The following is a 15281-nucleotide window of genomic DNA, read 5'->3' as shown; positions in this document are numbered from 1 at the left end:
CTTTGCTTGATTGCTTCATCGGGGGCTTGAAACTTGAAATTCGTCGCGATGTAGTAGCTCAAAGTCCCACTACCTTAATGCGTTCTGTCTCACTAGCAAAGCTGTATGAAGAAAAATACACCTATAAGCTCAAACTATATCATCCTTTACCTTCTTCTAAACTGCACAACCCCAATACAGGCCCTCCCCTCTCCCAAATAGTGAAGTCCACCAGCCTACCTGCACTCCTTCCGACACCCCAAACTTGGCCTTCAAACCTTCCAATGTGAAGAAATTATCACCCGCAGAAGTTCAACTCCGTAGAGAGAAGGGACTGTGTTTTACGTGTGATGAGAAATACTTCCCTGCTCATAAATGCCCCAATAAACAACACTTATTCTTGCAAATTGTTGATGATGAAAATCTGAAGGTTGAACCTGAACCACCAGACCCAAGTTCCAGTTGGATCCTGTAAGATCCCAAAATATAGTAATTACCATAAATTAGAACTAATCACATTTACATGATTAAACAGTGCAGTCTTAAATAAATCAGCCAATAAAAGCCGAACGGTAAACAGATACAAGGTTCAAAAATTTATACAGGAATAACCAAGGTCCAAGACGAACGGTTTTACAAAAGCTAATAACCGAACGTCCCAAAAATTCTAAGTAAGCTAAACCTACTGGACGATCTAAGTCTCGGCCTTCACTTCAACGTCCACTAGGTTTTCTTCTTCAATCACTTCCTCCAAAAGGGTATCTCCATCTGCTCACATCCACACGGATGATCATTGCATTGACAGGACGGACGTACATAAACAGTAGACAACACAAGGAAACGCAAGGGTAAGCTTAGGTAATTTAATTCATACAACCAACATACAATTTAACATGTGCAAATAAACATACAAGACATACAACAATATATCAGCATAGAATTAATCATCCAAGCTCTCACAAGACCGACCGTCCGGACTGTATGAATCCATGTATCTACAGGCGTTCGTGCACCCGGGTGATGTGATAACTGGAACACTCAACAGCTGCCACCCGAGGTTAGTCCTATCAGTCCAAAGTACTCATTAGGACTAGGACCTCCTGCCGTTCCCACACATGACCTACTCCCCTCTACTTGAGGACGAGCACTCACGGAACATCAGGATGAACTGCCATCAGCAGCTTTACCATGGTCATACTACACAACTTCTCATATTCAAATCATAGAGACGTTCCTCCTTGGAACGCTCGTTCAAAATCCATCATCATAAAATTTCTCCAAACATAGTTCACACTTCAGAATTTTACACTTTATCTTCATTTTCATCTTTAGTTTTAAGGGTGTAAAATAACGAACGTTCAATTCTCTGAAGAACGAGGACGAACGCTAAAGACTGGATTTACAAAGACTCGTTCCAAGATTAGAATAAATCGACACTAGGTATTTAACGACCGTCATGGCTATTCAATCAGTTGAGGGAAATGGCCCTACAGTTAGAAAATCAATATCCATAGAAATTTAAGTATACAGGCTCTAGGCCAAATCCAAATGTATAATTATACAAAAGACGAGTATTTAACTTCACTAAGAATAATCGTGTAAAAGAGATCGACTGCCAGTCAATGACCGAACGCCAATTATACAATTCGAACGTCATTTACGTCCGTTCAGGAATCAAAGGTAAGGACGAGCGTTCAGTATAAAACCGAACACTACTTAGGACGAAAGCTAGGTAGATGACCGAGCACTAATGAGAACGAACGCTCAGTATAAGACTGAGAGTTCATTAGGACGAACGTTAGGTATACGACCGAGCGCTACTTACAACGAACGCTTGGTACAAGACCGAGCACCGATTGGGACGAACGCTTAGTATAAGACTAAGCACTACCTATATCGAACGCTGGATATAAAACCGAGCGTTACTAATATAACTTCAATTATTTTACGATCGTCGGGTATCACTAGGCTGAACCGAACGCTCAAACCTAGCCTTTCACAAGATGACGCTCGTTCTCGAGCGGAGTTCTTTCCAAATAAAAGAATTCCATTTAACCATTTATTAGAAAGTCTAACGGTATAAGACCGTTCGATGACGAGCATACTTTATCAAGGTAAAGAATATTATTTTTCAGATTTTTCATCTATCTTACTCAACATTTCTCATACAAATCATATCTTATAATTTCTTATTATTCATAAATCATATACTTCATAGAATTCATATCATCATCTCATACTCTACAGAAATCATCCGTTTTCCAATTCATACGTTTCATCATCATCATACAGTTCAAATAATATCAACCATATATATATATTTAGTACAACATTGCTCGTTCATGCATACGTACAAAACATACATCTCATACATCCAGTTCATATCATGCTTTCACAGTACATACAAGTATTAATTAAATTACTAAGCTTCCCTTACCTGGTTCAGCAGTGAACGCCCTAAGAGAGTGATTTTTGACTCGTTCAACTATGGTTTTCTACCCTCAACGTTCTTCTCAAGTGCTTCACTAAATCTAACCAAAAGAAACGTAGAAGAATTTAGCTTATACCCTTGCATGCAGCTGGATCTGGGTCCGCATGCAACTCAGAAATGAGCGTTTAGAGTTAAGAGCTTACCCGTTACAAAACTCTAAAGCGTTCGGTTCCAGTGAAAGCTCACGACGCCGTGAACGTTCCTACGGTTTCTGAAGGTTGAACGGAGAAGAAAGGTATGAGTTACAGTAGAGAGAAGATGAAAGGGTTCTAGAGAGAAGGAGGAGAGAATGGGGTCTGAGTTTGGAGGAAGAAGATGAGTGCAGGAGAGAGGAAGGGTTTTCCAGAAAATTCTTTTTGTTCCTCCCACATCCGCACGAACGTGCGTCTCCCCTGTCGACACCTGTACCCCCATTACTGACTCCCATTCTATCTCGGTGACACTTGGCAGTGAGTGGCAGAGTTATGAATGTGCGTTTTTAATGCACTGCAGAGGGTTTTCCATACATAAATTTTGATTTGACAAGGTGTTTATCAGAATTAATTTTCCAGGGTCCCACATTCCCCCTAACTACAAAAATTTTCGTCCTCGAAAATTAAAGCTTACCCGGAAACAAATGAGGATATAACTCCTTCATAGCGTCCTCCACTTCCCACGTTGAGTCGCCAGTCTTTGCGTCCCACACCACCTTTACTAGACGAACGTCTTTCCCTTTGTAGTACTTGGTGCGGCTGCCTTCCACACGAACCGGTTGCAACTCCAGCGTTCGGTCTTGGCGAAGCTGAACGTCTTCCAACTCCAGTATGTGTGAGGAATCAGCTATATACTTCCGAAGTTGGGAAACGTGGAAGACTGGATGAATGTTGGACAGTTGAGGAGGTAAAGACAACTCGTACGCCACTGGTCCGATCTTACGCAATATTTGATATGGTCCGACGAACTTAGGAGACAACTTCTTTGGTCGAACAACTCTTCCCACTCCAGTGATCGGATTCAGTCTAAGAAAAACGTGGTCTCCTGCAGCGAACTCTAAAGGTCTTCTTCTCTTATCAGCATAAGATTTCTGCCTGCTTTGAGACGTCTTCATTCGCTCCTGAACCAACTTCACCTTCTCGGTCGTTTGCTGGATCAGTTCAGGTCCGGTTAGCACGTTCTCTCCTTCCTGAAACCAACAAAGTGGCGTTCGACATTTTCTTCCGTAGAGAGCTTCAAACGGTGCCATTCCTATGCTTGCTTGAAAACTGTTGTTGTAAGTGAATTCCACTAACGGCAGAACTTCATCCCATACTCCCATATGATCTAGGACGCACGTCCTCAATAAATCCTCGAGCGTCTGGATGGTTCGCTCAGATTGGCCGTCCGTCTGAGGGTGATAAGCCGAACTCATCTGCAACTTGCTTCCCAATTCTCCTTGTAACGATTGCCAAAACCGAGATGTGAATCTCGTGTCTCGGTCTGAAATGATGCTCGAAGGAACTCCATGTAACCGAATGATCTCCTTAATGTACAGCTTGGCCAAGTTGGTCATCGACATCTTCAAGTTGACTGGTAGAAAGTGGGCGCTCTTAGTCAATTGATCTACTATAACCCAGATAGAATCATGATTCTTGAGCGTACGTGGTAGATGAGTCACAAAGTCCATTGAGATGCTGTCCCATTTCCACTCTGGAATCTCCAACGGCTGTAGCAAACCGCCTGGTCTTTGGTGTTCAGCCTTCGCTCGCTGACAAGTCAAACAGGATGCCACAAAACGTGCAACGTCACTCTTCATTCCCGGCCACCAGAATGATTTTCGGAGGTCTTGATACATCTTAGTCATGCTAGGATGCATGCTAAGACGGCTGTGATGCCCTTCCTCCAATATAATTCTCTTCAGCTCACCATCACTTGGAACGCACGTTCTACCCATATAGCGCAGTAAACCGTCCGTTCCAGTATTGAACTCCTTAGCTTGATCTGTACCGAGCGTACTTAATATCTTTGCCAATTCTTCATCCTCACGCTGCTTCATTCTGATTCGGTCGAACACATCACTGGAAGTTCTAAGGTTACAGCATTTAATAACGTTCGCTCCTAAGTTGAACTGTAACCTTAGGTCTCTAAAACTTTCCACCAAACTTAACTCCTTTACCATCATTGCCGAGACCCTGACTGCTTTCCTACTTAAAGCGTCCGCTACCACATTAGCTTTTCCAGGATGATACAACAGTTCAAACTCATAATCCTTCAAAAATTCAAGCCACCTCCTTTGCCTCATATTCAACTCCTTTTGATCAAAGAGGTACTTGAGACTCTTGTGATCACTAAAGACTTGAAACGTTGATCCATACAGATAATGCCTCCAAATCTTTAGCGCAAACACGACTGCTGCCAACTCTAAGTCGTGCGTGGGGTAATTCTTCTCATGAACTTTCAGCTGCCTAGAAGCGTACGCCACTACTTTCTTTTCTTGCATCAGTACGCAGCCCAAACCTTGATAAGATGCATCACAATACACTTCAAAAGGTTTGGCCGTGTCTGGAATGACCAACACTGGGGCGCTCGTTAATTTTCTCTTCAATTCTTGGAAGCTTTCCTCACACCGATCGGTCCAGGCGAACGGTTGATCCTTCCTGGTGAGATGAGTCAGCGGAGCTACTATCTTGGAGAATCCCTCAATGAATCGTCTATAGTAGCCCGCGAGCCCCACGAAACTCCTAACCTCTGTGACCGAGCGTGGACTCTCCCAATCCAGGACTACTTTCACCTTGGCCGGATCCACTGAAATACCTCAAGCAGAAACGACGTGCCCCAAAAACTGGATTTCCTTCATCCAGAATTCACACTTTGATAGCTTAGCATACAATTCTTTCTCCCTCAACACGCTCAACACGGTCCTCAAGTGGTCTTCATGCTCGTCATAGCTCTTTGAGTATATGAGGATGTCGTCAATAAACACCACTACGAACTTATCCATGTACGGTCTAAAAATCCGGTTCATATAGTCCATAAAGATTGCAGGTGCGTTCGTCACTCCAAAAGGCATCACCACATATTCATAATGTCCATAACGGGACCGAAAGGCAGTCTTCTGAATGTCTCCTTCCTTCACTCTAATTTGGTGATAGCCCGAACGTAAATCAATCTTTGAAAATACACTCGCACCCTGCAGCTGATCCAGTAGGTCGTCAATCCTTGGAAGTGGATACTTGTTCTTGATGGTCAGCTTATTGAGTTGCCTATAATCAATGCAGAGCCGAGAGCTGCCATCCTTTTTCTTTACTAACAACACAGGCGCTCCCCAAGGTGAAACACTCGGCCTGATGAACTTCTTATCCATCAACTCTTCAATTTGCTTCTTGAGTTCGACCAACTCGGCTGGTGCCATTCTATAAGGTTGAACCGAGATGGGTGCGGCAGTTGTTACTAGGTCGATCGTGAACTCAACCTCACGAACGGGAGGTAGTCCAGGAACTTCATCCGGAAAGACGTCCGGGAATTCATCCACTACCGTTCGTCCTCCATTGATTTCATTGTTGGACGATCGCTCAAAATTCACTTTCCCCACCTCTTTGTCTTCATGCGTCATTATCAGAAAACAGCTCGCTCCTTCCATGATGTCTACCTTCAACTAACTGAGCATGACTGATAATTCCTCCTCTTCCTCACTCGGAAAGACTAACTCCTTCTTCCCACAATCTATGAGAATCCGATTGGTAGTCAACCAATCCATCCCCAAAATTACTTCTAAGTCTTGAAGGGGTAAACAGATGAGGTTAACCTTAAATCTACGCCCCTCAACTTCTATAGGACATCTGACACAAACTGTCGATGTCTTAATCCCACCAGCCGCTGGGGTTGACACCACCAAATCGAACTGTAACTCGCTCTCCACTAGCCCCAATTTCTCAACGCACGCCTTCGAGATGAAGGAATGAGTTGCCCCCGAGTCATACAATACACAGCAAGGCTTTCCAAATAACATGCAAGTGCTGGTGATAAGGGTACCTGAACGAGCAGCTTCAGCACCCGTGATAGCATACACTCTCCCCACCGCCTGCGCTCGTCCACCTCTTCCTTGCTGCGCTCTTCCAGCGTTCGGCGGCCTTATTGCCGCTCGCCCTCCCATATTGCATTCATTCTCCAAATGTCCATTCTGCCTGCAACGAGTACAATATTTCGCCCCTGATAATTGAGGACAAGCCCACCGGTAGTGTGGTCCTCCACACTGAAAGCAAGTCACACTCCTCTGTTGCCCAGATTGGCTGACGGTAACCAGTGCTTGCGATCCACTAGGAACTTGGGTTGGACGAACGTATGGGGATCTCCTCACGTTTGCAGTATTTCTTGCTAACACCGGCCCCCTACTCACTTGCTGTTTCTTCTGTTGCTCTGCCTCTGCAACGTTCTTCTCCAATACCTTTGCTCTCTCGACCATAGCAGGGAAGGATCTAATGCACAGGCTGGATATCAATACCTTCAAGTCACTTCTCAGCCCGTTCTCAAACTTCCTGCATTGTCATTCTTCACTCGTAGCCATGGTATTAAAACGGACCAGGTGCTTGAATTTATTGGTGTACTCCGAGACGGACATACCACCTTGTACCAATTGAAGGAATTCCACCTCCTTAGCAAATCGTACACTGTCCGGAAAATATTCTTCATAAAATTTAGTCCTAAACACTTCCCAGGAGATAGGACTTTGAGCTTCAGCCAATAACATCTTCATACTCGACCACCAATGGCTAGCTTCACCAGTCAATAAATATTCAGTGTACGCCAAACGGTTGTCATCTGGACATCTTTTGGCGTTGTAAATTCTTTCCATATCTCTCAACCACTGATCCGCTTCATCCGGGAGACCTTTTCCATTGAATTTGGCAGGGTGGTGTTGTAGGAAGCTTTCCAAACTCCACTCTGCAGGTTGGGCGGCGTTAGAAGATGACGCCCCTGCTGTGCCCCTGGTAGCGGCAAGGATATCCATTAATTGCCTCTGCGTAGCTTCCGAGTTGGCGCGAGCGGCCTCCATACTCTGCATAGCATTCTGGTTTTGCTGCATCAGCGTGGTGTTTTGTTCCATCAGAGTATGATTCTGCTGTTGTAACCTATCTATCACTGATTCCAACAGCCTAGTGTTGTTGGACGCGTCAGACTCATTAGGCTGTGGGGGAGGAGGAAGCCTAGGAGCCATTCGTTCTCTGGAATAGAGAAAAACGAGCGTTAGTCATGTTCAAAGAGTTGAAAAATAACTCGTTAAACACATATTAAGCACACAGCAAAAACACAGTGTACCCATAACCTACAGTGTCCTTTAAAAGAACAAAACTGCTCTGATACCACTAATGTAACATCCCAAAATATAGTAATTACCATAAATTAGAACTAATCACATTTACATGATTAAACAGTGCAGTCTTAAATAAATCAGCCAATAAAAGCCGAACGGTAAACAGATACAAGGTTCAAAAATTTATACAGGAATAACCAAGGTCCAAGACGAACGGTTTTACAAAAGCTAATAACCGAACGTCCCAAAAATTTTAAGTAAGCTAAACCTACTGGACGATCTAAGTCTCGGCCTTCACTTCAACGTCCACTAGGTTTTCTTCTTCAATCACTTCCTCCAAAAGGGTATCTCCATCTGCTCACATCCACACGACTGATCATTGCATTGACAGGACGGACGTACATAAACAGTAGACAACACAAGGAAACGCAAGGGTAAGCTTAGGTAATTTAATTCATACAACCAACATACAATTTAACATGTGCAAATAAACATACAAGACATACAACAATATATCAGCATAGAATTAATCATCCAAGCTCTCACAAGACCGACTGTCCGGACTGTATGAATCCATGTATCTACAGGTGTTTGTGCACCCGGGTGATGTGATAACTGGAACACTCAACAGCTGCCACCCGAGGTTAGTCCTATCAGTCCAAAGTACTCATTAGGACTAGGACCTCCTGCCGTTCCCACACATGACCTACTCCCCTCTACTTGAGGACGAGCACTCACGGAACATCAGGATGAACTGCCATCAGCAGCTTTACCATGGTCATACTACACAACTTCTCATATTCAAATCATAGAGACGTTCCTCCTTGGAACGCTCGTTCAAAATCCATCATCATAAAATTTCTCCAAACATAGTTCACACTTCAGAATTTTACACTTTATCTTCATTTTCATCTTTAGTTTTAAGGGTGTAAAATAACGAACGTTCAATTCTCTGAAGAACGAGGACGAACGCTAAAGACTGGATTTACAAAGACTCGTTCCAAGATTAGAATAAATCGACACTAGGTATTTAACGACCGTCATGGCTATTCAATCAGTTGAGGGAAATGGCCCTACAGTTAGAAAATCAATATCCATAGAAATTTAAGTATACAGGCTCTAGGCCAAATCCAAATGTATAATTATACAAAAGACGAGTATTTAACTTCACTAAGAATAATCGTGTAAAAGAGATCGACTGCCAGTCAATGACCGAACGCCAATTATACAATTCGAACGTCATTTACGTCCGTTCAGGAATCAAAGGTAAGGACGAGCGTTCAGTATAAAACCGAACACTACTTAGGACGAAAGCTAGGTAGATGACCGAGCACTAATGAGAACGAACGCTCAGTATAAGACTGAGAGTTCATTAGGACGAACGTTAGGTATACGACCGAGCGCTACTTACAACGAACGCTTGGTACAAGACCGAGCACCGATTGGGACGAACGCTTAGTATAAGACTAAGCACTACCTATATCGAACGCTGGATATAAAACCGAGCGTTACTAATATAACTTCAATTATTTTACGATCGTCGGGTATCACTAGGCTGAACCGAACGCTCAAACCTAGCCTTTCACAAGATGACGCTCGTTCTCGAGCGGAGTTCTTTCCAAATAAAAGAATTCCATTTAACCATTTATTAGAAAGTCTAACGGTATAAGACCGTTCGATGACGAGCATACTTTATCAAGGTAAAGAATATTATTTTTCAGATTTTTCATCTATCTTACTCAACATTTCTCATACAAATCATATCTTATAATTTCTTATTATTCATAAATCATATACTTCATAGAATTCATATCATCATCTCATACTCTACAGAAATCATCCGTTTTCCAATTCATACGTTTCATCATCATCATACAGTTCAAATAATATCAACCATATATATATATTTAGTACAACATTGCTCGTTCATGCATACGTACAAAACATACATCTCATACATCCAGTTCATATCATGCTTTCACAGTACATACAAGTATTAATTAAATTACTAAGCTTCCCTTACCTGGTTCAGCAGTGAACGCCCTAAGAGAGTGATTTTTGACTCGTTCAACTATGGTTTTCTACCCTCAACGTTCTTCTCAAGTGCTTCACTAAATCTAACCAAAAGAAACGTAGAAGAATTTAGCTTATACCCTTGCATGCAGCTGGATCTGGGTCCGCATGCAACTCAGAAATGAGCGTTTAGAGTTAAGAGCTTACCCGTTACAAAACTCTAAAGCGTTCGGTTCCAGTGAAAGCTCACGACGCCGTGAACGTTCCTACGGTTTCTGAAGGTTGAACGGAGAAGAAAGGTATGAGTTACAGTAGAGAGAAGATGAAAGGGTTCTAGAGAGAAGGAGGAGAGAATGGGGTCTGAGTTTGGAGGAAGAAGATGAGTGCAGGAGAGAGGAAGGGTTTTCCAGAAAATTCTTTTTGTTCCTCCCACATCCGCACGAACGTGCGTCTCCCCTGTCGACACCTGTACCCCCATTACTGACTCCCATTCTATCTCGGTGACACTTGGCAGTGAGTGGCAGAGTTATGAATGTGCGTTTTTAATGCACTGCAGAGGGGTTTCCATACATAAATTTTGATTTGACAAGGTGTTTATCAGAATTAATTTTCCAGGGTCCCACAGATCCTATGAATAATCTTGAGCACCGTCTTTTAATGTGTTAAAAGGGTCTTCAAGTGTAGGCACAATGAGATTTCAAGGCTCTATCCATGGCATGATGATTCAAGTTCTGCTTGACAATGGCAGCTTCGATAATTTTCTCCAACCACGATTAGCTTCCAACCTTAAATTACCCATTGAGCCAGTCCCAAATGTTCAGGTGTTGATAAGCAATGGAAATTCTTTAATTGATGAAAGGTTAGTGAGCAAGCTGGAAGTAATGATTCAAGGACATTCCCTTCAACTAGCAGCCGATCTTTTGCCTATTACTGATGCTGATTTAGTCTTCGGAGCTACTTGGCTCGCCACTCTAGGTCCCCACATCTCATTACAGCACAGTGACTTTAAAATTTTACTTGGACAACAAATTTGTTACACTTTATGGAGACAAATCCATCATAGCCATCCCAACACAGTTCAATCATTTAAGAAATATGTCTCATACGAAGGCTATTGCAACACTCTTTACATTAGAAGCCCAACCTATATTTTTTCCTCAGGAGGAGGCGCTGGAGATACCTCACGACATGGACCCTCAATTAGCTAGATTGTTGCATCTATATAAACCAGTCTTCGCTATTCCAAAAGGGTTACTGTTAATACTCCGGAAAGTGTACCGAATCGTATAAAGTAATAATAAATGGTAAGACCAAGTATCGTTTCCCAAGAGATTCACAGCCTAGACATTCAAGTGGTTTCTTGATTCATTAAGACTTGTAAACAAAATCTTGGTGTTTATAATGCAGAAAATAAATATGAATGCAAGTGTTAATCAATTGGTTTGAAGAATGAATTGGTGATTGGTGTATAAAATATAGAATGATTATGTTGTTGGGGTTTCCAACTTATCCTATCCACTCTCATGTATTTATGAATTCATCTTCTTCATTAATGTTAATGTCACTTTCTAATTTACCTTAAACCCAATGTCTCCGTGAAGAAAACATACTCTTAATTACTAGATCACAATGTCTTGTATCACCAGCAATTAATTATGCATTACATTCTGTCGCAACCGGAATCGCGACGGGACGACGATCCAAAAAAGGATAACGGGTTTGAAAAAGAGATTTGGAGTCGCCACCATAGTTTATTCTGGAAAACTACGAAAAAACCATAAAATGATAAGGCATGGTCTACAAGAACCAGATTCTAAGTTCGGGAGTCGGTTACGTGTAGGGAAGGTATTAACACCCTACAACGCCTGCCCTAAGGCAGTAGCTCTAACTAAATACGCGAATGTGATGTGGTTTTCAAAATGTTTAACTATCTCTTAAAATAAAAGTCTAAAGAAACAAAATATATTTTTTAGTTTTTTGTGCCCGACAAGGATTGACCTTGCTCCTACGTATTCTCGTTAAAATGAGAAATCAGGGTTACGTAGTTCTTTTAGAAACTGCTTGAAAAGTTTGTTTGAGGAATTATTTGAGAAATTTGTTAGGGATGAAATTGGATTTTTGGGGAAGTGAACCTGACAAGGACTAGCCTTGCTCCTACGTATCTCCACTTTTGATGAAGAATCAAGGATCACGTAGTTCTGGCTGAGAAATTGTTTGTTTGCTTGAAAGTGTTGATGTTTTTAGTTTTTTTGAAGATTTTATATTTTTTGGTATTTTTTGAGAAAAAGAAGGTGAAAATGTTTTTTAGCACAAGGACGATGCGAGCGATCACACATGTGCTTAACCTTAAAAATATATTTTTTTGATTTTTGTTATTATTATTTTTTATGAAAGAAAGAGAAAGGGTTTTTAGCACAAGGACGATGCGAGCGATCACACACGTGCTTAACCTTAAAAATATATTTTTTGATATTTTTTGTAAAAGAAAGAGAAAAAATTTTTAGCACAAGGACGATGCGAACGATCACACATGTGCTTAACCTTTAAAACATTATTTTTGTTATTATTATTTTTTTTATGTCTATTTTATCCTTCTTCTTTTTTTGTTTAGAGTGCGGCAAATAAACTAAGTCCAATAAATAAATAAAACACGAGATATAGGGGTGGGGGTTATCATACAAAGGGGTACATACAATAAAACCTAATAATCAAACAAATAAATAAAAACAAAGAAATCTATTAAGAATAGGAGTGCAGAGATAAAAACCAGGAGTGCAACTCGAAGTTTCTTATCCAGGCCCCAAGATAAGGGTGCAGCAGCAAAGTTAGAGGTACCAGAAACAAAATGAGCCCAATGCCCAAACCTCTTTTTTTGTTTGCAGAAACGGAATGGGCTTAAGCCCAAACAAAATGGGGGTGTGGATAGAGTTGTGCGTGTGGCACGAAGAATGAAGTAGAGTTTTGGGATGGAAATGAAGAGGTTTGGTGTGAGAGAAAAAAAGATGGATATTGTGTAATTGTGTGTGTGTTTTTGAAGTGAAGAGAATGTGGGTATTTATAGAGTTAAGGATGGAAAGAGTATTAAATATAATATAATTTTTTTAAAAATGAGTGGAAAATAAAGAAAGTTTAAGTGAAAAATAAGTAAAAGAAATAATCTAAAAAGTTGGTGGAGAGATTAGGTGAAATAAAATTAAGTTAAAGAAATAATATAAAAAGTGGGTGGAGAAAGTAGGTGAAATAAAATATAGTAAATAGTAAAAGTTAATGTGGAAAATAAGTGAAAGAAATAATATAAAAAGTGGGTGGAGAAAGTAGGTGAAATAAAATTAGGAAATAGTAAAAGTTAATGTGGAAAATAAGTGAAAGAAATAATATAAAAAGTGGATGGAGAAAGTAGGTGAAATAATGTTGATGAAGAAGATATAATTAAAAAATGTAAGTGGAATAATTAGAAAAGTTGGTATATAAAAATTAATAAGGAAATGAGGTGGAAAAAGTAAATGAAAAAGGTGGATGATGTGGAATGTGATATGGAGGGTGAGGTGGAAGGTGATGCGGAGAGTGGGGTGTGATAAGAGAAAAGGGGTGGTGAGGAAGTAAAAAAAGTGTGAGATTATTTTGGGCCATTGAATTAAGGAATAAAAATTTAATTTGGGGGTGCAAATAGTAAAGCAAATAATATTTTTTTTATTCTTTTGTTCTTTTTTTATTATTATTTATTTTTGTGATGAATTTTATTTACCCGGACGAAATTGGGTATTGACACATTCGCAGAAGCTTAAAGGCAACCAACCTATTATCCCTATGTCTAGGTAATATTGCTTTTGGGAGAATTTCCCCAGTTCTAGATTTTTCCATATGTTTCCATATCGACAACATCAATAATCATGCAATTGAATGAGTTAAACAAAACATGCATAGAGCGTAGAGGAAAAACCCTAACAATTAATGAAGTAAAGAATTTATAATATAAATCAATTCAATACATGAGAGTTTCAAAGGATTACATCGTTTCCCCAACAACAATGGAGGTTTAGTTCACCATAGACATGGTGAAACTAGATGAAAATATGGAAAAGAATGAAAGATAAAACCCTAAAAGTTGAAGATCGGAGCTTCCGCATCCAAAATCCGCCTCCGAGGGGTGAAAGGAGTGTCTCTGCGTCTCTTTCTGCCAAAAGATCCAATCCCTAGGACGTCTAAAACCTTAAATAGTTCATAAAAATAACACAAAACAGGTCCAAGCCCACGTCGTCAGCGCTCAGCGCCCCAAAAGGGCGCCCAGCGGTGGTTGCGGCACTAAACTGACGCTCAGCGGTGGCGCTCAGGCGTGAAACAGTGGTTGCACCACTAAATTAGCGCTCAACAGTGGCGCTCAAGCGTGAAACAGTGGTTGCACCACTAAATTGGCACTCAACGGTGGAGCTAAGGCGTAAAACAGTGGTTGCACCTCTAAATTGGCGTTCGGCGCCCCAAAATGACGCTCAGCGGTATCTGCGATTCTTCTATGTGCTACTTTTCCCGCCTTTCCTGACTCCAACTCCTTGCTACTTCAACTTCTTCATCCAATTCATCTTAATTCCTGTTAAAACAAGGAAAGCGAAGCATAAAACCAATAATATCGCCTTCAACTCTCTTATTCTCACAACTTAAGCAAAAGCATGATTTCAAGCTAGTTTCTAAGTCATGTTTTTAATGTCAAAATTAAGTATAAAAATAACGGTATTTCAACCGTTATCAGTTACCACCTAGGAGGTCTCAAAACCATGTTATACCCTTGATGTAAGGTATTGGCCCTATAAGAGTGAGACCATATAAATACCCTCATATGTAGAAGCTGCAAATTGAAAAAATGGTCCAGGAGATGTTGGATGAAGGGCTTATTGTTCCTAATACTGGCCCATTCTCTTCTCCAATCGTTTTGGTAAAGAAAAAAGATTGCATATGGCGGTTTTGTATAGATTATAGGGTTGTAAATGCAATCACTGTTAAGGATAGTTTTCCTATTTCTACGGTGGACGAACTCATTGATGAATTACATGGAGCAAAATTTTTCTCTAAACTGGATCTCTGGTTTGGTTATCATCGAATACAGATGAAAGAGGAGGATTGATATAAAATGGCTTTTAGAACTCACCAAGGCCACTATGAATGACTCGTAATGCCCTTTGGTTTATCTAATGCACCAGCAACATTTCAATGTTTGATGAATGATGTTTTTAATGGATTGTTGCGGAAGTTTGTGTTGGTTTTCTTTTATGATATTTTGGTCTATAGCCCCTCTTGGAATTCACATTTACAGCAATTGGAAATTGTCTTGCATCTATTGCTTCAACATCAATTATATGCTCGCCTATCTAAATGTTCATTTGGCTTGCAAAATATGGATTATTTGGGTCATTTAGTTTTAGGATCTGGGTTGTCCATGGACAAAGACAAGGTTACAACTGTGATGGATTGGCCGGTTCGTCTTAATATCAAACAACTAAGAGGATTTCTAGGCCTCACCGGGTACTACAAACGATTTAT

General features: G+C 40.7%; 2 protein-coding genes across 2 annotated transcripts; both read right to left on the bottom strand.

Moving 5' to 3' along the window:
• Positions 1-156: 156 nt before the first annotated feature.
• On the bottom strand, positions 157-3692 carry LOC148204358 (uncharacterized). Its single transcript, XM_088105588.1, has 3 exons — positions 3077-3692; positions 341-448; positions 157-257 (listed from the first exon to the last, which is right to left on the bottom strand). The coding sequence occupies exons 1-3, from the start codon at positions 3690-3692 to the stop codon at positions 157-159; spliced, it is 825 nt and encodes a 274-aa protein (XP_087961714.1).
• A 1548-nt stretch (positions 3693-5240) lies between these two features.
• Positions 5241-7640, bottom strand: LOC148204357 (uncharacterized). Its single transcript, XM_088105587.1, has 4 exons — positions 7030-7640; positions 6146-6960; positions 5737-6025; positions 5241-5643 (listed from the first exon to the last, which is right to left on the bottom strand). The coding sequence occupies exons 1-4, from the start codon at positions 7638-7640 to the stop codon at positions 5241-5243; spliced, it is 2118 nt and encodes a 705-aa protein (XP_087961713.1).
• Between the last annotated feature and the right edge of the window lie 7641 nt (positions 7641-15281).

Source organism: Vigna umbellata, chromosome 1 (genome assembly GCF_029865625.1).
Source record: "Vigna umbellata cultivar VRB3 chromosome 1, Vumbellata_1.0, whole genome shotgun sequence".
Classification (NCBI taxonomy): Eukaryota; Viridiplantae; Streptophyta; class Magnoliopsida; order Fabales; family Fabaceae; genus Vigna; species Vigna umbellata.
Note: the sequence above shows the minus strand (reverse complement) of the source record. Positions and strands in the feature narration are given on the sequence as shown.

Coding starts and splice junctions, on each gene's coding strand:
- LOC148204358 (XM_088105588.1), bottom strand. CDS start 3,692: ATGGCACCGTTTGAAGCTCTCTACGGAAGAAAATGTCGAACGCCACTT. Junction 449..3,076: donor ATATCCTCATTTGTTTCCGG/GTAAGCTTTAAT, acceptor GGGATCTTACAG/GATCCAACTGGAACTTGGGT. Junction 258..340: donor GGGCATTTATGAGCAGGGAA/GTATTTCTCATC, acceptor TCACATTGGAAG/GTTTGAAGGCCAAGTTTGGG.
- LOC148204357 (XM_088105587.1), bottom strand. CDS start 7,640: ATGGCTCCTAGGCTTCCTCCTCCCCCACAGCCTAATGAGTCTGACGCG. Junction 6,026..6,145: donor CAATCGGATTCTCATAGATT/GTGGGAAGAAGG, acceptor TGACGCATGAAG/ACAAAGAGGTGGGGAAAGTG. Junction 5,644..5,736: donor CCTTGGGGAGCGCCTGTGTT/GTTAGTAAAGAA, acceptor TCCACTTCCAAG/GATTGACGACCTACTGGATC.